This window comes from Loxodonta africana, chromosome 8, assembly GCF_030014295.1.
Source record: "Loxodonta africana isolate mLoxAfr1 chromosome 8, mLoxAfr1.hap2, whole genome shotgun sequence".
NCBI lineage: Eukaryota > Metazoa > Chordata > Mammalia > Proboscidea > Elephantidae > Loxodonta > Loxodonta africana.
The window spans coordinates 101,476,526-101,504,486 of record NC_087349.1 but is presented as its reverse complement, the minus strand read 5'-3'; the positions used below and the strand labels follow the sequence as shown (position 1 = coordinate 101,504,486).

Genomic DNA, 27,961 nt, shown 5'->3' with positions numbered 1-27,961 from the left:
CTGTTAAATGATCCTCAGCACCCCCCTTCCCCACCAACAGTGTTTCTGTAAAGACTGCGAGTACAGATGGCCAAACCTCCCCCCTCACTGGCTGCTGTACATCTATAGGCAGTTGTCGACAACAGCTGCATGCAGGGCTGCTGGAGCAAAGGACTAGGAAATTATTTTGCAGTTAAAAAAAAAAAAAAAGGGATGAAAGTTTCTAGGTTGCCAAAGGAACATTGCCTCTTTACTGATGTTATGGAAAAAGCATGGTAGGCCTGACTCCGCCGTTGAGCTCTGCACTGGGTTTTCCCTCTCGACAAGATCTCTCCCTTAGCAACCAGGCTGTAAGCACAAGAGGTCTCTTTTCCACCTACACAGCAACATCTGCAAACTTTCTGAAGACAGAGCATTGACTAAGTGACTGCCGCCTTGGCAAATCTTGGGAGTTTCCCACCTTAGTACAGGCTAATGAATAATTATAGTCTGAGCTCCATTCAGCATCTCCTTTGCTGTACAGTGATTAAGAGCATGGATTTGGGAGTCACACTGTGTTGTTTCCAATCCCAGTTAATGATTAGCTTTGTGGCCTTGGGTAAGTTATTTGACTTCTCTATTCCTCAGTTTCTCCATCTGCAAATGTGGGCCAACAATAGCACCTACCTTATAAAGTATTAAATTTATAGTGCCTTGCATGTAGGACACTATGAGTCTGCCATTATTTTATAGGTTGGCAATCATGAGAAATAGAGGGCCTAGTCCAGACCAAGGAGACCTAGGTTTAATCTTTTTTAAACTCACTTCCTGTCCATACTCCGAGGTACATAGCTACTTTCTTCAGTGTGCATCTCTGTAATTGCCCCCAACTCACATTTGTCATTCATCTACATATCTTCAGAAGTACCTACACTAAAGGCATGAAGGAAGACCTCTACTGACCTGCCACTCTTTCAAAGTAATTTGCTAAAGGGGACTTTTCAAACTAGATTAAATTCAAAAAAAATATTACTTTGAAATCTCTCCTGGAACTTTCAAGGAGTCTTGATGGTGGAGTGGTTAAGCGTTTGGCTGCTAACTGATAGGGCGGCACTTTGTACCCACCAGCAGCTCCAGTGCAGAAGAGACCTAGTGATCTGCTCCCATAAAAATTACAGCCCAGGAAACCCTATGGGGCAGTTTTAGGATCACTATGAGGCACCTAACAATGACAACATGAACTTTAATGCTTTGATAGTTTACCTTTAATGTAGTAATATTAGGGTGACACATTTTAAGTTTTATATCCTTGTCACAAAATTCTGAGACATGCGTGACATTCTGATGCCATTTATCCGGTCGTTTGATGCATATTTAACATCATATCCCACGTGGTGTAAGAATGGTTCCACACAGTGAGGTTTAAATTACACCAGTTCTAACTGAAATGTGTTCATCCTGCTGCTTATGAGTTAAAAAAAAATTAAAACAAGCTGGATTTTGAAAGACTGTGCTCAACATTGTCCAGAGTGTTTCTAGCTCACAGGCTGTTGAACAGTTATTAGGCCACTATTTCCCACCAGACATTAAATATGGAAAAAAAAAGGCCGAAGTTTTGGTGAAATGGTAAAAAGGTAGTTATCATGGATTGAATTGTAACCCCCCAAAAATATGTGTATCAACTTAGTTGGGCCATGATTCCCAGTATTGTGTGGTTGTCCTCCAATCTGTGATTGTAATTTTGAGAGGATTCGGGTGTGGCCTACACCACCTTTTATCTCCCAACAGATGAAAGGGAAGCAAGCAGAGTTGAGGACCACATACCACCAAGAAAGCAGCACCAGGAGCAGAGCGTGTCCTTTGGACATGGGGTCCCTGCGCCTGAGAAGCTCCCCGACCAGGTGAAGATTGAGGACAAGGACCTTCCTCCAGAGCCGACAGAGAGAGAAAGCGTTCCCTGGAGCCGACACCCTGAATTTGGACTTGTAAACCTACTAGACTCTGAGAAAATAAATTTCTCTTTGTTAAAGCCATCCACTTGTGGTATTTGTTATGGCAGCACCAGATGACTAAGACAGTGGTTAATCTCAAAGTTTTAACTCCTGCCAGAATTTGGAAATTGAATTGTCTCTGGGGTCATTCTGATTAGAAAATGTATACAAAGCTGTCACCTATACATTCTGGAGTTTAGTGGCATTCTGAAAGTGAGGTACACATTTGTTACTTTCACAGCAGCATAAGGGAGTACCTTCCGGGTAACTGTGTGCACAAGATTCTTCCACATCAAGCCCTGGTGAAACCTAAGCAATGATGCTACTGTTATTTAGGAAATTCTAGGTCACACAAAAGAAACTCCCAAACTGACAGCTGAAAAGATTTGGATGTTTTTAAATTTCTGGTGAAGATGCCCAGGTTGATAAATCTGAACTTCGCATGTTCTACTGTAAACATCAAATAACACCATGAACTTTTTTTTTTTTTTTTTAAAAAAAGGAAGTTTATTGGTCTTTAAATGGCTCAAATTGCAAATAAACGATTTGGGTAGTGGCATCAGCCTAAGACATATGATGCATCTTTGTCAGTTGGCTTCATAGCACCTCAGTACCCAGGAGAGGAAAGGTCTCAAAGCAAAGTCACAATGTTAGTGGTTAGGACCCCTGGTTAAATAAGACTGCAATGAGTACACATTAAGATCAATGGGCCCCCACTGGGCCAGCGTTACACGGGCAATTTTAATTCTGCACATGGCATAGCCTATGAAAAATATGAAAGATGTACATCTCAAACCCTTGAAGGACAAATATTTAACATGACAAGCCAGATGTAATATCTAAAGAGCTGAGTTCCTAAAATGCCTATTTCTGTTAACTTTACATATATACCTGTTACCTGGAATCTTTGACCTGTTGAAATTAGGACTGAACAAAAGAAGATAAACTTTGTTGAATCAACTGTCCTACTCTATTCTAAAAAGGAAAGAAATCTAACAGTGGCATACTTCCCATTGAAATTACGTTACCGTATAACGTGCTACAATTCTTCCAGTGGAACAAACACCACACAATGGTGACAGAGCACACTGGCCTAATGTTTGGTCTGTGGATGCCAAACACGTTTTCTGCATTATATACACGGGTTGGGCTGCTTGATGTTAACGTTAGGAAAATGTAGCTGCAGTGTTCTTCATTATGAACACAAACAACTACAGACACCCCTAATAACTCCCATATTGTCAAACTGTTACCTCATGAGTACGAATTTAGAAATCGACGGTGGCGAGCATGAATATTTTCCCAAAATGTCCTAGTGCAAAATGCATTAGAGCATTATGGATGTTTTTCCCGTGCCCTGCTCCAAGGAAATGAAAAACTTAATACTTCCATGCTCACCACTTGCAGAAGGGGATTTCCAGGGACCAGCACAACTGGTACTGAATCCTTGTACAGTCTAAAATCATCTTACAAGTTTCTGCTGGCCCTTCATTTTAAACTACCTTATAGTTGTAGGGTCACTAAGAGTCAGAATTGACTCGACGGCAATGCATATTGTTGATTAAAAGCAATCAAGGAGCTCTGGAACCTTATTTTCAAGAACCAGAGTATGGCACACATTTTAAATTGGGACAGATTCTTAGCAGACAGTTATTTCTCAAGGATCTTCTATACAAAAGCTGTACTCGATAGTAGGCATATATTCTCTCACCAGGACACATGGGGTAACGAGCCCATGAAGCCAGGGAGGACACATCCAGGATAATGTAACTGGGTACTTTTCGGTTTTTAAATTAAGGCATATTCAAACATTTTCAGGTACAAGTTTACACCACTTTTCTAACTTAATCACCAGGTAATTAATGCAAGTTCACAGATGAATTACTCTCAATTTAACAATATGCAACAACCATGCCAATCACTTTTTCTTCTATATTTTGCATAACAGTGGTTAAAAAAAAAGTGGTACACTTTAACTATCATGTTCACAATTGTCATTTTTCAAGGCAGTAGAAGACCAAGACATTTTAAAATGATATAAAATTTAAGATTTATAATAAGCCAGAGGAATTAGCCTTTCCTCCCATCCGCCACCCCTATCTCACCTCTTTATTTAACAGTTCAAGAAAGACTGGCCTCGAAACTCAAGCTCACACGCTACATTCGGGACCGTGATAAATGGAGGCAATTATGAAATAGGCGGAACTTTTGCTTCTTGGTGAAGCCACACTAATTTCTTTTTTAAGTGAGTTTGACTTTCAGCGCAGTTCCAATTCATGCTTTTAGTGATACATAACAATTTCCAAAATCTTTAAGTAATTTCAGTCAATTGAACCTTCAATGGCAATGCTTATAAATTATATTTATTAGTATGGTCAAGATACGAAAGGAGTTTGGGCTTCGATTATAAAATGCAGCATCTTTCTCTGATTCTCTTGGCTAAACTTTTCCTCTTCTTTTTTCCATTCTTTTCTTTGCTGTCTTCCATTTTTCTGGCTCGAATTTCCCTCATTAAGTCAAAAAATACCTAGAAAAAAGAGAATGATGTAAATAAAGCAAACAGAGACAATGTGCACTTAGTAACTACTCAAATCACAGCAGTAAAACTTGGTGCAATATTAAGAAAAACTTTTTTTTTGGTAAAAAATGTTCATATGATACAATCTGACCTTTCCATCCCCATTTTAACATAACAAAAAAGCACTCCAAAGTGATGACAAAGTGATGGACTGCATTTGAGTAGTTAGCAAGAGTATTTTATTAATTCATATTTAATAGTCATTAATTTATGTTTTATAAAAATTTGTATTTAATAACTATTTATTATGTTTAATAACTTTTCTTTTGCTCCATTTTTAGAAATGTTTCTGAGGGAAATGGGTGCTTTATCGTTTTGACACCAGGCACTAGAAAACAGCTTTCTTTGTTGCACTGTATTTGCAAATTTATCAGTTTTTGTCTGCTGTCTAGAAACTGGCAGAAGATGAGAAACACTAGCAGAATAATTCAAAAGTTACTAGTACAATAATTCAAAAGTTAAGTAACAAATGTTCGCATGCACACAGATGAGGACTGGAAGGAAAGCACTCACACTGTACACAGAGTTATAAGTGTGTGTGATAAATGCATGAATAACTTATAAGGCCCACAGTCTTGCATTCTGGGTTTAAAAAAAAATTATTACTACTTAAAAAAAATTCACTAAGAATAAAAACGAACAGATATAAAAAAGAGATGACGAATGCCGTAAGTAAACAGATGTGTCTATGTACTGACTGATGTGCCTTTTCTGACATGCCTCCAGCTTTCCAGTGGAAACTCTGAGGAAAGCAAGATACAGAATAGTAAAGATGGAGGGCCATCTGTGTGCATACAGTAGGAACACATATGTATTTGCTTCCATCTGCAAAAAGAAAATATTCGAAGTTATCAGCCCAAAACAAATCATCATTTTTATTTTCAGGAGGAAGGGAACAGAGTAGAGAGGACAGTGAAGTGTCTCTGAACATACCTTGTTATGTAGTTTCTACTTTGGAAAATAAATGTTTTACATATTCAAAAATAAAATTAAAAACAAAAAAGTAATCCCTAAAAACTGAAACTCAAAACAAATGAGCCTAGCTGGATGTCAAAGTGGTGAAATAATCACACACAGGGAAGAATTATTTCAAGAGACTTTAAAACCCAGCTTGTGGGGTATTCACCTTAGAATAAATGCTAAGGACAAAAATAAAAACAAAAGCAAACAAATTAAAAGCAAAACTTAAACAGAAAACAAAACAAGAAAAAGAAATCTTAAACTTCACTGAGTAGTTTATAGTTGTTAATAGTAATACTGGTATTGCTCTTTTGGAAATTCTTTATATATGTTGAAAGATAATGCAAGTTAATGATTATGTTAATATGGTTTAGGAACCAAGACTTTCAGTGTAAGAGAAAAGGTATAACTATAAAGCTATATAAAAGATATAACTATAAAAATACTGTAACGTTAAATTTGAATTGGAAATAAGAGTATTATCTCATGACTTTCTTTCCCCCCCATTAAATACGTATTTCCTAGTACTGGTCACTGAAAAGGCCATGAATTAATGGAAACCCAAGAGCAAGGAACGAGTTAGTGCCCAGACTGTGGTCTCTAAATATATTCCTACCAAAAGGAACCAGAGTTTCTTAGATGAATAGCTGATTCCTGTTCTGGAGCAGGAAACAAAATTTAAGGCAGAAAGCAAACAAACTATCAAAGACTAATGGGTTGAGTCAGATGAATGAACACAGGTCTAATACCAAGGGATGCCACTGGTTAAAGAAGGAAAAAATTAAGGACTCCCGCCCCCAGGGGAAAAAAAAAAGAAATGCAATAGACTGAAGCACAGTGATTATATAAAACCCCATAGTTCCTGCCCCAACTTGCTGCAGTTCTACCTCCCTGGGCACTGGGATTTCTGAATGCCTCTGCTTTAAATTCACTTCTGGAAGCCTCCATACTAACGGTAATTATAGTATTCCCAGTACTACTTTTTGGTACAGATACATCATTATGTATTGCATATTATAGTAAGGTTTAGTTTCTAATTTTAGATGATATCTGCAATAAACTTCACATGAATTCATATTAGAAACTGACAAGGTCATTTTGATTAGCAAAAGCAGTGGGAGACTTTCAGAGTCTGCATCAGCTAATTTAATTAGGAAAAGCTACAGGAAGCTCTGTTTCAACTGTCAAGCGGGAGCAAATAGGTAACTAGGGATAGGAATAAGAAACCAGTTTTAATGAATTTAGACAAATGATAATCCCCCAAACACACAGCTTCTTCTGACTTCCTTTGATATAGACATTATAGGGCAATCTGGTATGTATAAAACTTGCTCTTCTAATTCCAGACTAGAGATCATAGGAATCCCCCTTCTTCCCACATAAAATAAAACCAAACTAGACAAAACAAACAAGGTCGGCCTGTTTAGCTCAGAGTATTTATGGTTGGAAACCTATATAAACTTATTTAGAACTGATCAGCATCTCTCTAAAAAGCATCATGGGCTGTTAACCTAAATCTAAAACTTTCCCTTCCCCAGTTTCTTCATTTTAAGTACTCAGCAGCTCCTAGTTCAATGGATTTCCAAACGGATTAGGGATCTACTATAAAGGCCAATACAAAAAGAAAGTAAAAAATTATATACATATTTTTTAAGGTTTAGGATGGAAAAAAGTTTTTCTAAGCAACCTACAAAACCCCAAAGTCACAAAGGAAAACACTGACAAATCCGACTACATAATCTTTAATTTTTCCATGGCAAAGGACAAAATAAAAGACATGGTACAGATTAGGAGACTATTCACAACAGATATAAACGGACAAAGAATTAATGTCCTGAATATAAAGTGGGTTCATGAATCAAAAAGATAAACAACTCCTTAGGCAAACAGGCAGAAGAACATCATTTCACAGAATTCACAGAAGACATGCAACTGGCCAATGAATCAATGACAAGATGCTCAGTCCATTAGCAATCAGGGAAACAAATTGTAACAATGATTTATCGATCTGATTAGTGATTAATAAAGTCTGGTTTTAATTGGTGCTGGCAAGGCCATGGGGGTAAGACTTCCTCACATACTGTGGGTGGGTGTGTAAGGACAGCCTTTTTAGGGGGTGACTTGTCATTATCAAAGTTTAAAACGCACTCTTCCTTTTTATTCTTGCATGGTGCAGTCAGAAAGTTCCCTGCAGTATAGTTTGTAATAGAAAAAAACTGCAAGCCGCCTGTCTCAGTTATCTAGTCCTGCTATAAGAGAAATACCACAGGTGGATGGCTTTAACAAAGAGACATTTATTCTGTCACAGTCTACGAGGCTAGACGTCCAAATTTAGGGTGCCAGCTCCAGGGGAAGGACCTTGTCATCAATCTTCCCTGGTTCAGGATCTTCTCAATGCAGAGACCCTGTGCCCAAATGACACGCTATTCTCCTGGCTCGTATTTCATGGTGGTATGAGGTCCCCAGGTCTCTCTACTCGCTTCTTTTTTAATTCAATCCCTCTCCTTTTTTAAAATTTTTATTGTACTTTAGGTGAAAGTTTACAAAACAAACTAGTTTCTCATCAAGCAGTTAGTATACACATTGTTCTATGACACTGGTTAACAAACCCACGACATGTCAACACTCTCCCTTGTCAACCCTGGGGTCCCTATTACCAGCCTTCCTGTTCCCTCCTGCCTTCCAGTCCCTGCCCCAGGGCTGATGGGTGAACCTCAGCAGTGACCACATTACTGAGCTGAAAGGGTGTCCGGGGGCCATACTCTCAGGGTTTCTCCAGTCGCTGTCAGGCCAGCAAGTCTGGACTTTCTTTTTGAGTTCAATTTTGTTCTACATTTTTCTCCAGCTCTGTCTGGGACCCTGTATTGTGATCCCTGTCAGTGCAGTCAGTGGTGGTAGCCAGGCACCATCTTGTTGTACTGGACTCAGTCTGGTGGAGGCTGTGGTAGATGTGGTCCGTTAGTCCTTTAGACTAACCTTTCCCTTATGTCTTTAGTTTTCTTCATTCTTCCTTGCCCAAGACCAGTGGAGTATCCTAGATGGCTGTACATAGGCTTTTAAGACCCCAGATGCTACTCACCAAAGTAGAATGTAGAACATAGTCTTTATAAACTATGTTATGTCAGTTGAGCTAGATGTTCCCGGAGACCATGGTTGCCACAGCCCTCAGCCCAGCAATTCAGTCCTTCAGGGAGTTTGGATGTACCTATGGAGCTACCATGACCTTGCCTTGCTGTGCCGGCTTCCCCATTATTATGTACTGTCTTATGCTTTACCAAAGTTTCCATCCACTTAGCTACTGTCTATCAAGTGTTTTTCCATGCTCACCCCTCCCCTCCCTCATAACCATCAAAGATTGTTTCTTTTTGTCTGTAAACCTTTTCATGAGTTTTTTTTTTAAATTAACTTTTATTAAGCTTCAAGTGAACATTTACAATTCCAATCAGTCTGTCACATGTAAGTTTACATACATCTTACTCCCATCTCCCACTTGCTCTCCCCCTATTGAGTCAGCCCTTTCAGTCTCTCATTTCGCGCCATTTTTGCCGTCTTCCCTCTCTCTCTATCTTCCCATCCTCCCTCCAGTCAAGAGTTGCCAACACACTCTCCAGTGTCCACCTGATTCAATTAGCTCATTCTTCATCAGCATCTCTCTCCCCGCCGCTGCCCAGTCCCTTTCATGTCTGATGAGTTGTCTTCGGGGATGGTTCCTGTCCTGTGCCAACAGAAGGTCTGGGGAGCATTGCCGCCGGGATTCCTCTAGTCGCAGTCAGACCATTAAGTATGGTCTTTTTATGAGAATTTGGGGTCTGTATCCCACTGATCACCTGCTCCCTCAGGAGTTCTCTGTTGTGCTCCCTGTCAGGGCAGTCATCGATTGTGGCCGGGCACCAACTAGTTCTTCTGGTCTCAGGATGATGTAGGTCTCTGGTTCATGTGGCCCTTTCTGTCTCTTGGGTTCTTAGTTGTTGTGTGACCTTGGTGTTCTTCATTTTCCTTTGCTCCAGGTGGGTTAAGACCAATTGATGTATCTTAGATGGCCGCTTGTTAGCATTTAGGACCCCAGACGCCACATTTCAAAGTGGGATACAGAATGTTTTCATAATAGAATTGTTTTGCCAATTGACTTAGAAGTCCCCTCAAACCATGTTCCCTAGACCCCAGTCCCTGCTCCGCCGACCTTTGAAGCATTCATTTTATCCCGGAAACTTCTTTGCTTTTAGTCCAGACCAATTGGGCTGACCTTCCTTGTATTCAGTGTTATCTTTCCCTTCACCCAAAGCAGTTCTTATCTACTGATTGATCAATAAAAAACCCTCTTTCTCCCTCCCTCCCTCCCCTCCTCGTAACCACAAAAGTATGTGTTCTTCTCAGTTTTTTCTATTTCTCAAGATCTTATAATAGTGGTCTTATACAATATTTGTCCTTTTGCCTCTGACTCATTTCGCTCAGCATAATGCCTTCCAGATTCCTGCATGTTATGAAATGTTTCACAGATTCGTCACTGTTCTTTATTGATGCGTAGTATTCCATTGTGTGAATATACCACAATTTATTTACCCATTCATCCGTTGACGGACACCTTGGTTGCTTCCAGCTTTTTGCTATTGTAAACAGAGCTGCAATAAACATGGGTGTGCATATATGTTTGTGTGAAGGCTCTTGTATCTCTAGGGTATATTCCGAGGAGTGGGATTTCTGGGTTGTATGGTAGTTCTATTTCTAACTGTTTAAGATAGCGCCAGATGGATTTCCAAAGTGGTTGTACCATTTTACATTTCCACCAGCAGTGAGTGTATGAGAGTTCCAATCTCTCCGCAGCCTCTCCAACATTTATTATTTTGTGTTTTTTGGATTAATGCCAGTCTAGTTGGTGTGAGATGGAATCTCATCGTAGTTTTAATTTGCATTTCTCTAATGGCTAATGATCGGGAGCATTTTCTCATGTATCTGTTGGCTGCCTGAATATCTTCTTTAGTGAAATGTGTGTTCATATCCTTTGCCCACTTCTTGATTGGGTTGTTTGTCTTTTTGTGGTTGAGTTTTGACAGAATCATGTAGATTTTAGAGATCAGGCGCTGGTCTGAGATGTCATAGCTGAATATTCTTTCCCAGTCTGTAGGTGGTCTTTTTACTCTTTTGGTGAAGTCTTTAGATGAGCATAGGTGCTTGATTTTTAGGAGCTCCCAGTTATCTGGTTTCTCTTCATCATTTTTGGTAATGTTTTGTATTCTGTTTATGCCCTGTATTAGGGCTCCTAGGGTTGTCCCAATTTTTTCTTCCATGATCTTTATCGTTTTAGTCTTGATGTTTAGGTCTTTGATCCACTTGGAGTTAGTTTTTGTGCATGGTGTGAGGTATGGGTCCTGTTTCATTCTTTTGCAAATGGATATCCAGTTATGCCAGCACCATTTGTTAAAAAGACTATCTTCTCCCCAATTAACTGACACTGGTCCTTTGTCAAATATCAGCTGCTCATACATGGATGGATTTATATCTGGGTTCTCAATTCTGTTCCATTGGTCTATGTGCCTGTTGTTGTACCAGTACCAGGCTGTTTTGACTACTGTAGCTGTATAATAGCTTCTGAAATCAGGTAGAGTGAGGCCTCCCACTTTCTTCTTCTTTTTCAGTAATGCTTTGCTTATCCGGGGGTTCTTTCCCTTCCATATGAAATTGGTGATTTGTTTCTCTATCCCTTTAAAATATGACATTGGAATTTGGATCGGAAGTGAGTTATATGTATAGATGGCTTTTGGTAGAATAGACATTTTTACTATGTTAAGTCTTCCTATCCATGAGCAGGGTATGTTTTTCCACTTAAGTATGTCCTTTTGAATTTCTTGTAGTAGAGTTTTGTAGTTTTCTTTGTATAGGTCTTTTACATCCTTGGTAAGATTTATTCCTAAGTATTTTATCTTCTTGGGGGCTACTGTGAATGGTATTGATTTGGTTATTTCCTCTTCGGTGCTGTTTTTGTTGATGTAGAGGAATCCAAGTGATTTTTGTATGTTTATTTTATAACCTGAGACTCTGCCAAACTCTTCTATTAGTTTCAGTAGTTTTCTGGAGGATTCCTTAGGGTTTTCCGTGTATACGATCATGTCATCTGCAAATAGTGATAGCTTTACTTTCTCCTTGCCAATCCAGATACCCTTTATTTCTTTGTCTAGCCTAATTGCCCTGGCTAGGACTTCAAGTACGATGTTGAATAAGAGCGGTGAAAAAGGGCATCCTTGTCTGGTTCCCGTTCTCAAGGTAAATGCTTTCAGGTTCTCTCCATTTAGATGCCCTTTATTATGTTGAGGAATTTTACTTCAATTCCTATTTTGGTAAGAGTTTTTATCATAAATGGGTGTTGAACTTTGTCAAATGCCTTTTCTGCATCTATTGATAAGATCATGTGGTTTTTATCTTTTGATTTATTTATGTGATGGATTACATTAATGATTTTTCTGATATTAAACCAGCCTTGCATACCTGGTATAGATCCCACTTGATCAGGGTGAATTATTTTTTTGATGTGTTGTTGGATTCTATTGGCTAGAATTTTGTTGAGGATTTTTGCATCTATGTTCATGAGGGATATAGGTCTATAATTTTCTTTTTTTGTAATGTCTTTACCTGGTTTTGGTATCAGGGAGATGGTAGCTTCATAGAATGAGTTGGGTAGTATTCCATCTTTTTCTATGCCTTGAAATACTTTCAGTAGTAGTGGTGTTAAGTCTTCTCTGAAGGTTTGGTAGAACTCTGCAGTGAAGCCGTCCGGGCCAGGACTTTTTTTTTGTTGAAAGTTTTTTAATTACCATTTCAATCTCTTTTTTTGTTATGGGTCTATTTAGTTGTTCTACTTCTGAATGTGTTAGTTTAGGTAGGTAGTGTTTTTCCAAGAATTTATCCATTTCTTCTAGGTTTTCAAATTTGTTAGAGTACAATTTTCGTAGTAATCTGAAATGATTCTTTTAATTTCATTTGGCTCTGTTGTGATGTGGTCCTTCTCGTTTCTTATTCAGGTTATTTGTTTCCTTTCCTGTTTTTCTTTAGTCAGTCTAGCCAATGGTTTATCAATTTTGTTAATTTTTTCAAAGAACCAGCTTTTGGCTTTGTTAATTCTTTCAATTGTTTTTCTGTTCTCTAATTCATTTAGTTCAGCTCTAATTTTTATTATTTGTTTTCTTCTGGTGCCTGATGGGTTCTTTTGTTGCTCACTTTCTATTTGTTCAAGTTGTAGGGACAGTTCTCTGATTTTGGCTCTTTCTTCTTTTTGTATGTGTGCATTTATCGATATAAATTGGCCTCTGAGCACTGCTTTTGCTGTGTCCCAGAGGTTTTGATAGGAAGTATTTTCATTCTCGTTGCTTTCTAAGAATTTCCTTATTCCCTCCTTGATGTCTTCTATAACCCAGTCTTTTTTCAGGAGGGTATTGTTCATTTTCCAAGTATTTGATTTCTTTTCCCTAGTTTTTCTGTTATTGATTTCTAGTTTCATTGCCTTGTGGTCTGAGAAGATGCTTTGTAATATTTCGATGTTTTGGACTCTGCACAGATTAGTTTTATGACCTACTATGTGGTCTATTCTAGAGAATGTTCCATGTGCACTAGAAAAAAAAGTATATTTTGCAGCAGTTGGGTGGAGAGTTCTGTATAAGTCAATGAGGTCAAGTTGGTTGATTGTTGTAATTAGGTCTTCCGTGTCTCTATTGAGCTTCTTACTGGATGTCCTGTCCTTCTCCGAAAGTGGTGTGTTGAAGTCTCCTACTATAAATGTGGAGGTGTCTATCTCACTTTTCAATTCTGTTAAAATTTGATTTATGTATCTTGCAGCCCTGTCATTGGGTGCATAAATATTTAATATGGTTATGTCTTCCTGATCAATTGTCCCTTTTATCGTTATATAGTGTCCTTCTTTATCCTTTGTGGTGGATTTAAGTCTAAAGTCTATTTTGTCAGAAATTAATATTGCTACTCCTCTTCTTTTTTGCTTATTGTTTGCTTGATATATTTTTTTCCATCCTTTGAGTTTTAGTTTGTTTGTGTCTCTAAGTCTAAGGTGTGTCTCTTGTAGGCAGCATATAGATGGATCATGTTTCTTTATCCAGTCCGTGACTCTCTGTCTCTTTATTGGTGCATTTAGTCCATTTACATTCAGCGTAATTATAGATAAATAAGTTTTTAGTGCTGTCATTTTGATGCCTTTTCATGTGTGTTGTTGGCCATTTCATTTTTCCAGATACTTTTTTGTGCTGAGACGTTTTTCTTAGTAGATTGTGAGATCCTCATTTTCATAATGTTTAACTTCATGTTAGTTGAGTCGTTACGTTTTTCTTGGCTTTTTTCTTTAGTTATGCAGTTGATATTCCTTTTTGTGGTTACCTTATTATTTACCCCTATTTTTCTACGTAAAAACCTAACTTGTATCGTTCTATATCGCCTTGTATCACTCTCCATCTGACAGTTCAATGCCTCCTATATTTAGTGCCTCTTTTTGATTATTGTGATCTTATATCTATTGATTTCCCTGATTCCCTGTTATGTGTATTATTTTGTTTATTTATTTAGTTTTTAGAATTAATCTTAATTTGTTTGTTTTTGTGCTTTCCCTATTTGAGTTGATATCAGGATGTTCTGTTTTGTGACCTTGTATTGTGCTGGTACCTGATATTATTGGTCATCTGACCAAACAACCTCCTTTAGCATTTCTTGTAGCCTTGGTTTGGGTTTTGCAAATTCTCTAAACTTGTGTTTATCTGTAAATATCTTAATTTCTCCTTCATATTTCAGAGAGAGTTTTGCTGGATATATGATCCTTGGTTGGCAGTTTTTCTCCTTCAGTGCTCTGTATATGTCATCCCATTCCCTTCTTGCCTGCATGGTTTCTGCTGAGTAGTCTGAACTTATTGATTCTCCCTTGAAGGAAACCTTTCTTTTCTCCCTTGCTGCTTTTAAAATTTTCTGTTTATCTTTGGGTTTGGCAAGTTTGATGATAATATGTCTTGGTGTTTTTCTTTTTGTATCAGTCTTAAATGGGGTTCGATGAGCATCTTGGATAGATATCCTTTCGTCTTTCATGATGTCAGGGAAGTTTTGTGTCAGGAGTTCTTCAACTATTTTCTCTGTGTTTTCTGTCCCCCCTCCGTGTTCTGGGACTCCAATCACATGCAAGTTATCCTTCTTGATAGAGTCCCACATGATTCTTAGGGTTTCTTCATTTTTTTTAATTCTTTTATCTGATTTTTTTTCAGCTATGTTCGTGTTGATTCCCTGGTCCTCCAAATGTCCCAGTCTACATTCTAGTTGCTCGAGTCTGCTCCTCTGACTTCCTATTGCGTTGTCTAATTCTGTAATTTTATTGTTAATCTTTTGGATTTCTACATGCTGTCTCTCTATGGATTCTTGCAACTTATTAATTTTTCCACTATGTTCTTGAATAATCTTTTTGAGTTCTTCAACAGTTTTATCAGTGTGTTCCTTGGCTTTTTCTGCAGTTAGCCTAATTTCATTTGTGATGTCTTTAAGCATTCTGTAAATTAGTTTTTTATATTCTGTATCTGATAATTCCAGGATTGTATCTTCATTTGGGAAAGATTTTGATTCTTTTGTTTGGGGGGTTGGAGAAGCTGTCATGGTCTGCTTCTTTATGTGGTTTGATATGGACTGCTGTCTCAGAGCCATCACTGGTAAACTAGTTTTTCCAGAAAATCCGCTGGTACGCTGGCTCCTGGCTCTGAAGACAATCGCTGTCTCCCCGTATTTGTTCGTTCTCCGTCTCTAAATCTGTGTTTGTTGTTCAGAGTTCGTAGATTGTTATGTATGTGATCAATTCACTTGTTTTTCCGAGTCTTTGTTGCAAGAGGGATCTGCGGTAGCATCCACCTAGTCCGCCATCTTGGCCCCGCCTCCTTTTCATGAGTTTTTACAGTAGTGCTCTTATACAATATTTGTCCTTCTGTGATTGACTTATTTCACTCAGCATAATGCCCTCCAGATTCATCCATGTTATGAGATGGTCCACAGATTTCATCGCTGTTCTTTATCATTGCATAATATCCCACTGTGTACCACAGTTTGTTTATCCATTCATCTGTTGATGGGCATCTAGGTTGTTTCTATCTTTTTGCTATTGTGAACAATGCTGCAATGAACATGGGTGTGCATATATCTATAAGAGTGCATGGTGACTCTTATTTCTCTAGGATATATTCCTAGCCATGGCACTGCTGGATCATATGGTATTTCTATTTCTAGCTTTCTGAGGAAGCGCCGTATTTTCCAAAATGGTTGTAATCATATTGCATTCCTACCAGCAGCGCATGAGTTCTGATCTCCCCACAGCCTGTCTAGCATTTGTTATTTTGTTTTATTGATTTGTGCCAGTAATGGCAGGGTAAGATGCTATCTCATTGTGGTTTTGAAATTTGCATTTCTCTAATGGCTAGAGATGGTGAGCATTTCCTCATGTGTCTGTTGGCCACCTGAATGTCTTCTTTGATAAAGTGTCTGTTCATTTCCTTTGCCCATTTTTTAATTGGATTATTTGTCTTTTTGTTGTAGAGGCGTTGGATTTTCTTGTAGATTTTAGAGATTAGACCTTTGTCTGATTTGTAATAGCCAATTTTTTTCCCCCAGTCTGTAGATTCTCTTTTTATTCTTTTGGTGAAGTCTTTTGATGAACATACATGTTTAATTTTTAGAAGATCCCAGTTATCTAGCTTATCCTCTGCAGCTTGTGTGTTGTTGGTTGTGGTTTGTATCCTGCTAATGCCGTGTATTAGAGCCTCTAGCATTGATCCTATGTTTTCTTCTATGAACTTCATGGTTTTTGGCTTTATATTTAGGTCTTTGATCAATTTTGAATTAGTTTTTGTACATGGTGTGAGGTATTGGTCCCGTTTCATTTTTTTGCAAATGGACATTCAGTTTTACAGCAACATTTGTTAAAAAGACTGTCTTTTCCCTATGTGATGGACTTTAGGCCCTTGTCGAAGATCAGGTGGCCACAGATGGATGGATTTACATCTGGGTTCTCAATTCTGTTCCACTGGTCAATATATCTGTCATTGTACCAGTACCAGGCTGTTCTGACTACTGTACTTGTATAGTAGGTTCTGAGGTCAGGTAGTGTGAGTCCTCCTACTTTATTCTTTTTCTTCAGTAGTGCTTTACTTATCTGGGGCTTCTTCCCTTTCCATATAAAGTTAATGATAAGTTTTCCCATCTCTTTAAAGAATGCTGTTGGCAACTGGATCTGTATTGCATTGTATTTGTAAATCACTTTGTGTAGAATTGTCATTTTCACAATGTTGAGTCTACCTATCCATGAACATGGTATGTTTTTCTATTTATGCACAGATGTCTTTTGGTTTCTTGCAGTAGTGCTTTGTAGTTTTCTTTGTATAGGTCTTTTACATCCCTCGTTAGATTTATTCCCAAGTATTTTATTTTTTTAGGGGCTATCATAAATGGTATTATTTTCCTCATTTCCTTTTTGTAGTTCTGTCTATTGGTGTATAGGAACCTTAACTGATTTTTGTACGTTGATCTTGTTTCCTGCTACTCTGCTGAATCTTTCTGTTAGTTCCCGTAGTTTCTGGTGGAGTCCTTTGGATTTTCTTAGTATCATATCATCCGCAAATAGGGAGAGTTTAATTTCTTCATTACCAATTTGGACGCCCTTTATTTCTGTTTCTTGCCTTACTGCTCTAGCTAAGATTTCCACCACAATGTTAAATAGGAGTGGTGATAAAAGGCACTTTTGTCTTGTTGCTGTTCTCAGGGGGAATGTTTTCAGCTCCTCTCCATTAAGAATGATGTTGGCTGATGGTGTTGCATATATACCCTTTATTAAGAAATTTTCCTTCTATACCTACCTTATTGACTTATTGAGAGTTTTTATCAGGAATGGGTGTTAGACTTTGTTGAATGCCTTTTCTGCATCAATTGAGATGATCATGTGATTCTTTTCTTTCTATTTATGTAGTGGATTATGTTGATTGATTTTGTAATATTGAACCATCCTTGTATACCTGATATGAATCCTACTTGGTCATGGCATATTATTTTTTTGATATGATGCTGAATTCTACTGGTTAAGAATTTTGTTGAGAATTTTTGCATCTATATTCAGGAGAGATACTGGTCTGTAACTTTTTTTGTGTGTGGTGTCTTTGCCTGGTTTTGGTATCACGGTTATGCTGGCTTCATAGAATGAATTCGTGTATTGCCTCCTTTTCTATGCTCCAAAATAGTTTGAGCGGTACTGATGTAAGCTCTTCTCTGAATGTCTGGTAGAATTCTCCAGTAAAGCCATCTGGGCAGGGCTTTTTTTTTGTTGAGAGTTTTTTAAATTACCTTTTCAACCTCATCATTTTGTGTTAGTTTGGGTAGGTAGTATGTTTCTAGAAATTTGTGTATTTGTTCTAGGTTTTCAAATGTGTGGGAATACAGCTTTTCATAATAATCTCTTATGAGCCTTTTTATTTCATTTGGGTCTGTTGTAATGTCCCCTATTTCATTTCTTATTTGGGTTATTTGCCTTCTCTCCTGTTTTTCTTTTGTCAGTTTGGCCAGTGGTTTGTCGATCCTTTCAAATAACCAACTTGTTGATTTCTTCTACTGCTTTTCTCTTCTCTATTCCATTTATGTCTACTCTGGTCTTTATTAGTTTCCTTTCTTCTGGTGGCTGGGGGCTTCTTTAGCTGTTCTCTAATTGTTCAAGTTGTGTAGCTAATGTTTTGATTTTGTCCCTTTTTTCTTTTTTGATGTGTGCATCTAGTGCTATAAACTGACCTCTGAGGACTGCCCCTGCTGTGTCTCAGAGGTTTTGGTATGATGTGTTTTCAGTCTCGTTTGATTGTAGGAATTTTCTGACTCCATCTCTGTATTTCTTCTATCATCCAGTGGTTTTTAAGCAGGATGTTATTCTGTTTCCATGTAATTGATTTTTTTCCCTTACTCTGCCTTTTGTTATTTTCTACTTTGATGGCATTGTGGTCAGAGAAGATACGCTGTATTATCTCAATATTCTGGATTTTGCTAATGGTTGCTCTGTGGCCTAAAATGTGGTCTGTTCTGGAGAAAGTTTCATGTGTGTTGGAAAAGAATGTGTACTTTGCAGCTGTTGGATGGAGTGTTCTATGCATGTCTATGAGGTCAAGTTGGCTGACTGTGATCTTTAGCTCTTCCGTATCTTTGCTGAGTTTCTCTCTAGATGTTCTGCCCTTTACCAAGAGTGGTGTGTTCGAGTCTCCTACTATTGTTGTGGAACTGTCAATTTCTCTTTTCAGCGCCGTTACAGTTTGTTTTATGTATTTTGGAGTCCTGTCATTGGTTGGGTAGATGTTTGTTATGGTTAAGTCTTCATGATGGATCATCCCTTTATAATCATTATATAGTGCCCTTCTTTGTCTTTTATTGTGTATTTTGTTTTAAAGTCTATTTTACCTGAGATTAGTATTACCGCTCCTGCTCTTTTTTGGTAGTTATTTGCTTGATATATTTTTTTCCATCCTTTGGTTTTTTACAAATTTATGTCTTTCTTTCTAAGGTGTGTCTCTTGCAGACAGCATACTGATGGATCCTGCTTTTTATGCAATTTGTCAGTCTCTCTTTATGGATGCATTTAGGCCACTTACATTCGTGTAATTACTGGTAAGTGTGAGTTTATTGCTGTCATTTTGTAGTGCCTTTTTTTTTTGTCGTGCTAACATTTTCTTTGTCCCTTTTACTCTCCTGTGCTGAGTTCCTTCTGTTCGTGGATTTCGTTTTCATTTCCTTTGTTTCCGTAGATTTTTTTTTTATTGAGACTTTGTTTTTCTTCTTTATTTTGATGAATAGGTTTGTTAAATTTCTTTGTGGTTACCTTGAAATCTACCCTTACCTTCCTGGGTTTGAACCAGTCTATTACTTGGTGTCTCCTTGCCTTCCTCTCTATTATTCCCTCTTTTATTGTTCTGATGTTGTCATTTACAGATTAACCTCTCCAGTTCCTTGTTGAAATTCTTTTGGTTTTGGATAGTTCTTGAGAGTTCCTTTCCTACACTAGTATCTGCCTGGTACAATCTTGTGTCCTAGATTCAGGCTATGGTCTGATGTTGTTTGTTCTCAGACCAACGGACTCCCTTTAATAATTCTTGTAGGTTTGGTTTTTACATATTCCCTTACTTTCTGTTTATCTGAAAATATCCTAATTTCACCATCATACTTGAACAAAAGTTTTGCAGGATATATTATTCATGGTTGGCAATATTTTTCTTTCAAGGTTTTATACAGGTCATCCCTTTGCCTTCTTGCCTGCATGGTTTCTGCCAAATAATTGGAGTTTAGTCTTACTGTTTCTCCTCTGTATATGACTTTTTGTTTTTCTCAAGCTGTTCTCAGGATTTATCTTTGTTTTTAGGGAGTGTGATTATGATATGCCTTGGTGTTTTCCCTTTGGGGTCTATCCTATATGGGGTTTGTTGAGCTTCTTGGATGGTTAGCTTTTCACCTTTCATGGTATTAGTAAAGTTTTCTGTCACCAACTCTTCAATGATCCTCTCTGTGTTTTATGTTTTCTCTCCCTGCTCTGGAAGTCTGATCATTCACATTTTTGCTTTTGATTGTTTCCCACATAATTCTCAGGGTTTCCTCATTTTTCTTCATTCTTTTTTCTGATTTTTCCTCAGACAGAGTTGTAGCCAAGTGTTTGTCTTTAATTTCACTGATTCTGTCTTCCATCATTTCAGATCCACTCCTCAGCCCTTCTATGACACTGTCCATTCCTGAAATCTTGTTGTTTATCTTTTGGGTTTCTAATTGTTGTTTTTGTATGATTTCTAGTTGTGAATTTATTTTGACATTTTGTTCCTGTATTCTTTCATTTTTTTGGTCTGTATTTCTCATTAATTTGTCTGCCTTTTCCATAAATTTATCTATTTTTTCCACACTTTTGTCTGCTTTTTGCTTCAACTCTTGGATAGGTTTGAATATTAGAGATTTGAATTCCCTGTCAGGTAGTTCTAGTGCCTTTTCTTCTACTGGAAGGTCATCTGCTGTTTTATTTTGGACACCTACCGGAACCATCCTTTCCAGTTTTTTTTTTTAATGTTTTGATATTGTCTGTTGTCTTTGGGACATTTAGTAGTTATTTTCTTCACTTCCCGATTGTAGATTTGTTTCCTTCTGTTTTTTTGGTTATGCCTGAGCAGGCAGCTGTGCGTTCTTTGTTGTTTGCTCATCTGTAATCACAATACTTTTCACCTCCTTGTCCAATGGGTGGGGCCAGTTACTCAGCTTTGGTGCAGCAGGGCAGGTCCAGCTGAAGGGAAGGGGCTGGGATGGGTTGTTTGTGGCACATACTAGGGCCAACACAGCGGGCCAGGAACCAGTGCTGGGCAGGTTGCGGTAGGCTGTGTCTGTGCGGGTGCTCTGTCTCCTGCTGGGAACTTCGTGAAGCTTCTTTCCTGTACTCCCTGTCCGCCAATCTGCCACGTGGGTGGGTTGAATCCAAGCCGCATAGACGCTCACTTTCCAGCCGGCTGAGCCACTGCAGCTAGCCAGGAAGCTTGGGAGTAGAGCAGCAGGGAGAGGATGGGGGGTGGGAAAGCATGAACTGCTGGTTACCGGGTGCTCTCTCTCCTGCTGGGAGCTCCATGAAGCTACTTTCCTGTGCTCTCTCTCCGCCAATACCCAAGAGGAGTCCAAGATAGCGAATCTGTGCTGCATTAACTGATAAGAAATCTCAGCACATCTCTCTCCTTCCTCTCTGTCTTCTGTCAGTTTCCTACTTAGTGTTTGGCTGTGTTCTTTCCCTCTTCATTTGATACTTTGGGCACCAGGAATGACGTCTGTCTCTGTTTTACTTAGTTGTTTGGGTCTGCTATAGAGAGATGGTGTGCTGCTTCTGTCTAAGGCGCCATGCTGGCCACAAGTCTTGCTTCTCTTTTTAATATCTCAAAAGAGACTGATTTAAGGCACAACCTAATCTTGTAGACTGAGTCCTGCCTCACTAACAAAACTTTCACTAATCCCACCTCATTAACATCATAGAAATAGGATTTACAACACAGGAAAATCACACCAGATGACAAAATGGTGAACAATCACACAATACTGGGAATCATGGACTAGCCAAGTTGACACACATTTTTTGGGGACACAATTCAATCCATGACATGCCTAAACGGCATTAGTAGGAAAATGTCTGACTCTGGAATACTTTATAGCTTTTAAAAAGAATGTGGTGGATCTATATCCAATAACATGGCAGTAGCTACAAGATCTACTTTTGTTGTAAAATTTTAAAGTAAGCCACATGGAGGGGAGATAGGAGGGTACAGAGGGTTAGAAACTGGCAAAATCGTCACGAAAGGAGAGACTGGAAGGAGGGAGCGGGCTGACTCATTAGGGGGAGAGTAAGTGGGAGTATGGAGTAAGGTGTATATAAGCTTATATGTGACAGACTGACTTGACTGGTAAACTTTCACTTAAAGCACAATAAAAATTATTTAAAAAAAAAAAAAGTAAGCCACAGAAACATACTGTATATAGTAAAATCCTATTTGTATGGGGGAAAAACAAATCAATCCAAACTCTCCCTTAGATATCTGCCTTAGTGTGCCTGCCTAACTAAAAACAAAAGGGGCTGGAAAAATACACACCTGGTAGCAATGGTTACCTTTAGGGAAGTGAAGAGAGTGGAATTTGGGAGAACGATGACTCATTTTTTACTGCTTATTCTTCTGCCTTATGGACTTGATTCTTTCTACAATAAGCATGTGTTACTTGTACAATTAAAAGCAAAAAATTGTACAATTACTTGTACAATTTAAAGCAAAAAATGGCTTTAAAAAAATACAGTATATTTCTACTAAAATTCTTTCCCCAATATAAAATTGGCTCTCTTGACATAATAAACCATACTCTCCCTTTGGATATCCACTTGTTCCCTTCATTCCTCCAAGATGTTCCTTAAAATTAAGGGCAACCTTGGAGTTAATATTTAAGAATAAGAGTAATTTGCTGCTGGTGTTGCTGTTAGGTGCTATCAAGTTGATTCCGACTCACAATGACCCTAAGTGCAACAGAACGAAAACAGTGCTCAGTCCTGCACCATTCTCACAGTTGTCACTATGTTTGAACCCATTGTTGCAGCCACTGTGTCAACACATCTCCTTGAAGGTCTTTCTTTTTTTTGCTGCCCTTCTACTTTATTAAGCGTGATGTCCTTCTCCAGGGACTGGTCCCTCCTGATAACACGTCCAAAGTCTGTGAGATGAAGTCTCACTATCCTTGCTTCGAATGAGCATTTTGGCTGTACTTCTTCCAAGATAGATTTGTTCATTCTTCTGGCAGTCCATGGTGTATTCTGAACATTCAGTATTCTTCACCAACATCATATAATTCAATAGCATCAATTCTTCTTCAGTCTTCCTGATTCACTGTCCAGGTTTCACATGCATATGAAGCAACTGAAAACACCATGGCTTGGGTGAGGTGCACCTTAGTCCTCAAAGTGACATCTTTGCTTTCTAATATTTTAAAGAGGTCTTTTGCAGCAGATTTGCCCAATACAATGTATCTTTTGATTTCCTGACTCCTGCTTCCATGGGTGTTGATTGTGGATCCAAGTAAAATGAAATCCTTGCCAACCTCAATCTTTTCTCCATTCATCATGATGTTGCTTATTGGTCCAGTTTTGAGGATTTTTGTTTTCTTTATATTGAGGTGCAATCCATACTGAAGGCTGTGGTCCTTGATCTTCATCAGTAAGTGCTTCAAGTTCTCTTTAGTTTCAGCAAGCAAGGTTGTGTCATCTGAATAATGCAGGTTGTGAATGAGTCTCCCTCCAATCCTGTGCCCCATCCTTCTTCATATAGTCCAGCTTCTTGTATTATTTGTTCAATATACAGACTGAATCGGTGTGGTGAGAGGATACAACCCTGACACACACCTTTCCTGACTTTAAACCATGCAGTATCCCTTTGTTCTTTTGAATGACTGCCTCTTGATTCATGTACAGATTCCTCATGAGCGCAATTAAGTGTTCCGGAATTCCCATTCTGTGCAATGTTACAGTCCCCTGGCCTCTGGGTGATCACTGTATGAGAAGACAGGCCATGCCCCGGCTCAACAGTTCTGATGGTCATGAAGCTTTTTCACAGAGTAGATTTAAAGCCTGTCTTTTTGAAGCTTTCATCCACTGGTTACATTTGGAATGCAGATAAGGTATAAACCCTTAAGATCTTATGGGGGAGCTAGTATCTGTTCTCTGTGACAAAACACAATACTTTGCAATTTAATGAAAGCAGACATTAACACTCACCATCCTGGAAAATTCACAGTCAGGCCTCTAGTAGTGAATGACATACAAAACCAGAGATATCACAAGCTATTCCAACTATAGTTTGGAATAAAATAGTGAGGAAAGAAGGTGGACACAAGAGTTGGCCAGACCCAGACCAGCAGATGCCATCACCAGCCCTGAGACCTTGAGCCAGTTACTTAATCTGTCCACACCTCAGCTTCCTCCTCTAAAAAGTTAAGGATTACATGTTTACTGCTTGCCACAGTGCCTGGCTCTTAGAAGCACTAATAAGTATGAGCTCTTCTTACTGTTAGATTGACTATCTCCTCAGCAAAAAATCAACTACAGCCCCAATCTGGAAACTGAGTACTTGCTGCAAGTGACTTTTATTTAGCCACTGAGGTACACTATTTCTCTGTCAGCCACTCTCCAGGATGGAGCAGTACATGGAATCATAGTTTCCAATATGAACGGGTTCCTCAGTTTATAAGAGGCCTCTTTTAAAGTGATTCTGTTCAGAAGAGGTGCCCTTGACTTCAGCTTGTAGTTTTCAGAAACGGTTACAGCAATACTTCTGATCCCACATGCTTTTTCTGAACCTTGCTACTCCCCATCAAGAGGTAGAGTCTATTTCCCCTCCCCTTGAACCTAGATGTGAATTTGTGGCTGCCTGGGACAGTAGAATGAGGCAGAAATAAAGCTACGTATTTCCAAGGCTAGGTCATTTCTGCCTGGTTCTTACTCTTCTGGGACACTTGCACTTGAAACTCTTTACCGTGCCTGGGAGGATGCTCAAACCAGCACACACTGAAAGATCACATGGAGAGGCCCACGTGGAGGGGAACTGAGGCATCCCTGGGCAGCCACATCAGCTGCCAGACATGTGTGAACAAGACCTAAGGATCTAAGTTTAGACACGTTCAGTGTCCAGACTTCACTCTTCCAGCTGAGGCACTACACATTGTAGAACAGAGACAAGCCATCCCACATTTCTCTGTCCAAATTCTCAGCCCGCAGAATCCATGAGCATAATAAAAGGCTGTTTTACCCACTAAGTTTAGGGGTGTATTCTGTTATACAGTCATGGTAATTAAATCTGCTCTTTAATTTTTCTCTTTTAAAAAACTAATACATGTTTATGGTAACACATTTAAATACAGAAGTACAGAAGTTATTTATTTACAGTGAAAAAAGCATACACCCATGGCTTAGTTCTCTGGTGGCTACCACAGGTACCAGGTTCTCACATTTTTCCGTTCTGCCTGTGTGTGTGCATTTAAAACAGAGATGGCAGCAGACTACAGATGTCATTCGGCACCTTGTTTTTTTCACTTATGTTATGCTGAAGATCATTCCAGATCAGCACATTTAGTCCCACCCTCATTTCTTTTTAATGGTTGTATAGTATTTCATATTACAAATACACTGCAATTTAAACTAGTCTGTTATTGGACATTTGGATTATTTCCAGTCTTTTGCTTCTATGACTAATACTGGACATACATTTATGCATGAATGTAGAATTTTATCTGTAAAATAAATTTTTAGAACTTGAATTTCTGGGTCATAATTTTGATAACTGCCGAATTGTCCTTCTATCAACATATGAGAATTGCCGCTTTTCTACATTCTTACAGTCTATTGTCAACCTTTTTCCTTCTTTCCAATTTGACAGGTGAAAAACATGTCATTCTATTTTTAATCGCACTTCTCTTTTTATAAGTGAGACTGCACCTTGCTATGGATTGAATTGTGCCCCTCCAAAAAAATGTGCTGTAAACCCTCACCTCTATGTCTGTGGTTATAATCCCATTTAGAAATGGGTTGTCTTTGTTATGTTAAAGAGGCAGGACCCATGTAGGGTATGCCTTGAGTCAACCTCTTTTGAGATAGAAAAGATATTAAACAAGCAAAGAGTGGGGAAGATAGACGCCAAATCACATGGAGATCTCCAAGGAAACAGAAACTGAAGAGACAAGGAGCCCACAAAGAAACAACCTTCCCTTAGGCCTGGCAAACTGAATTGGGACTTCTGGCCTCCTAAACTGTGGGAAAATAAATTTCTGTTAAAGCCAGCCACTTGTGGTATTTCTGTTATAGCAGTACTAGATAACTAAGATACAACTCTTTTCAAGTTTAAAAGCCATTTGCATTTCTTTACTGCAGCATTCCTATTTATGTGTTTTGACCATTTTTCCATTGGGTCGTTGGTCTGTCTTTTACTGTGCTGTGAGAGCTGATAATGTAGACCACCATACCTCCCCTTGGACTGTTCATGTTCACCACACTTTCCCATTCCCCTCAGTTCAAATATCTTTTAGAGTGTATTCTTCAACCAGCTCAAGACATCAATTAAGAGGAAACAAATAAGAGAATATATATGCTATGATAATGTTCAGTGTTGCCTTCCAAAACACTGAACCTTAAAACATATTTTTATTGGTACTTTAAAAACATTTGCCCTAATTTTAAAGAAAACTAGTATATTGAGCAGGAATCTCATAGTACTGATCTTTGTACAGGTATCCTGGATCTATAGGAATCTGATCATGTGACTAAAACAAATAAAATGAACAGAAAAAATTTTTTTTTTAACCTAATGATTTGGGAATCAGGGTTATGACTCTACAGACACAAGCTGAAAAGAGGCCCCCACCAAGAGAGCTTTAAGAGCCTGAGCTGCCTCAGCCCAATGGGCAGGATTCCTCAATACTGAAAATGGTCTCCAGCAGGACGAAATGCACTTGGGGAGATTCCAGAAACAAGGTAAGGGTGTTCCACATCAGGTCTCCCCGAGGAAGGCCCACTCTGAACAAAGTGAGGAAATAAGGGGAGAGGGTGGAGAAAACACCACAGAAATGTAGGGCAGTGCTTCCCCTTCCTCTCAGGGGAAGTAAGGGTTGAGGGTGGGGAGTGGAATAGTGGCAGATTTTAGAATCCTCTCATCTGGGCTTCCTTCATCCTGGGAGGCACCTTCACCTTAATGGGGCCAGGAAGGAGTGAGGTCAGAGGCCAGCAAACTCAGTGCTGGCATCTTGGGACTTATACAATTCCTCGGAAATTATCCAGCCCATCAGGATAACAAAAAAAAGGCATGGATTCAGGTCAGGAATCCTGCCAGTGCTAAAAAAAACATTTAGCTGTAATGTCTCAGGCTTGAATGTCTCTGGAAACCCAGGGACAAGCTGCATAAGAGATTCCTAACACATTGTACTTGAGCATTCAGGGCTGATAAAAATCAACACATATTAAAAAGAAAATTTTCTCCTTGAAAGTCTCATAGAATCTCTAAACAAAACGGAGTGGAGTTAGCAAACCATCCTATTTTTAACATGATGTAGCAGTAGGAGAGTCACATTGTACCTTGTCAACATTAGCTCGCGTTTTAGCAGATGTTTCCACATAGTTCACATTCCATTGGTCCGCTCTGTTTTTTGCCTCTTCTACAGAAACCTGCCTTTTATCCTCTAAATCTGATTTGTTACCAACCAGCAGGAATGGAACATTCTCATCTTCTTTTACTCTTAAAATCTGCTCCCTGGGTGAGAGAAGAAAATTATTAACATTACCCTTACATAATAACAAATAGCATCTGCAATTGGTATTTAGTTACAATTTATATATGTTCCTATACAATGACAACAAGCTCATTTAGTCTATGGCAGTAAATAATCAGTACTTCTTCTTTACTCTACCATCAATCATTTGAGTTACACATCACCACATTACCTCACCAGCAAAGAAAAAATACACCAAAGAAGAATGCATAAGCCTAGCAATAGAGGTACAAAATAAGTCAAATCCAATTCCCCTTTAAATGCTTCTTTTGAAAAGTAAACTTTTAATTTTAAAACAGTTTTGGGTCTACAGAAAAGTTGTGAAGGTAGTATAGAGTGTTCCTGTGTAACCCACACCCAGCTTCCCCTGTTGCTAAAGTTTAGTATTAGCATGGTACATTTATCACAATTAATGAACTAATATTGCTATGTTATTATTAACTAAAGTTCATATTTTATTCGGATTTCTTTAGTTTTTACACATAATATTGTGTTCCAGGATCCTGTCCAGGACACACATTACATTTAGTCATCATGTCTCCTTAGGCTCTGCTTGGCTGTGAGTTTCTCAGACTTTTCTTGTTTTTGATGACCTTGACAGCTTTGAAGCATGCTGGTCAGGTCATTTGTAGAA

General features: G+C 38.6%; 1 protein-coding gene across 1 annotated transcript in view; it reads right to left on the bottom strand.

The window, feature by feature from the left end:
- Positions 1-3,933: 3,933 nt before the first annotated feature.
- The window catches only part of RALA (RAS like proto-oncogene A), a 90,800-nt gene continuing 66,772 nt past the window's right edge, over positions 3,934-27,961 (bottom strand). The window contains exons 4-5 of the mRNA XM_003406893.4: positions 27,134-27,308; positions 3,934-4,476 (exon numbers count right to left, since the gene is read on the bottom strand). Coding sequence (XP_003406941.1) covers positions 4,354-4,476; positions 27,134-27,308 — 298 coding nt within the window. The 3' untranslated portion in view covers positions 3,934-4,353. The remainder of the gene's footprint in view (positions 4,477-27,133; positions 27,309-27,961) is intronic.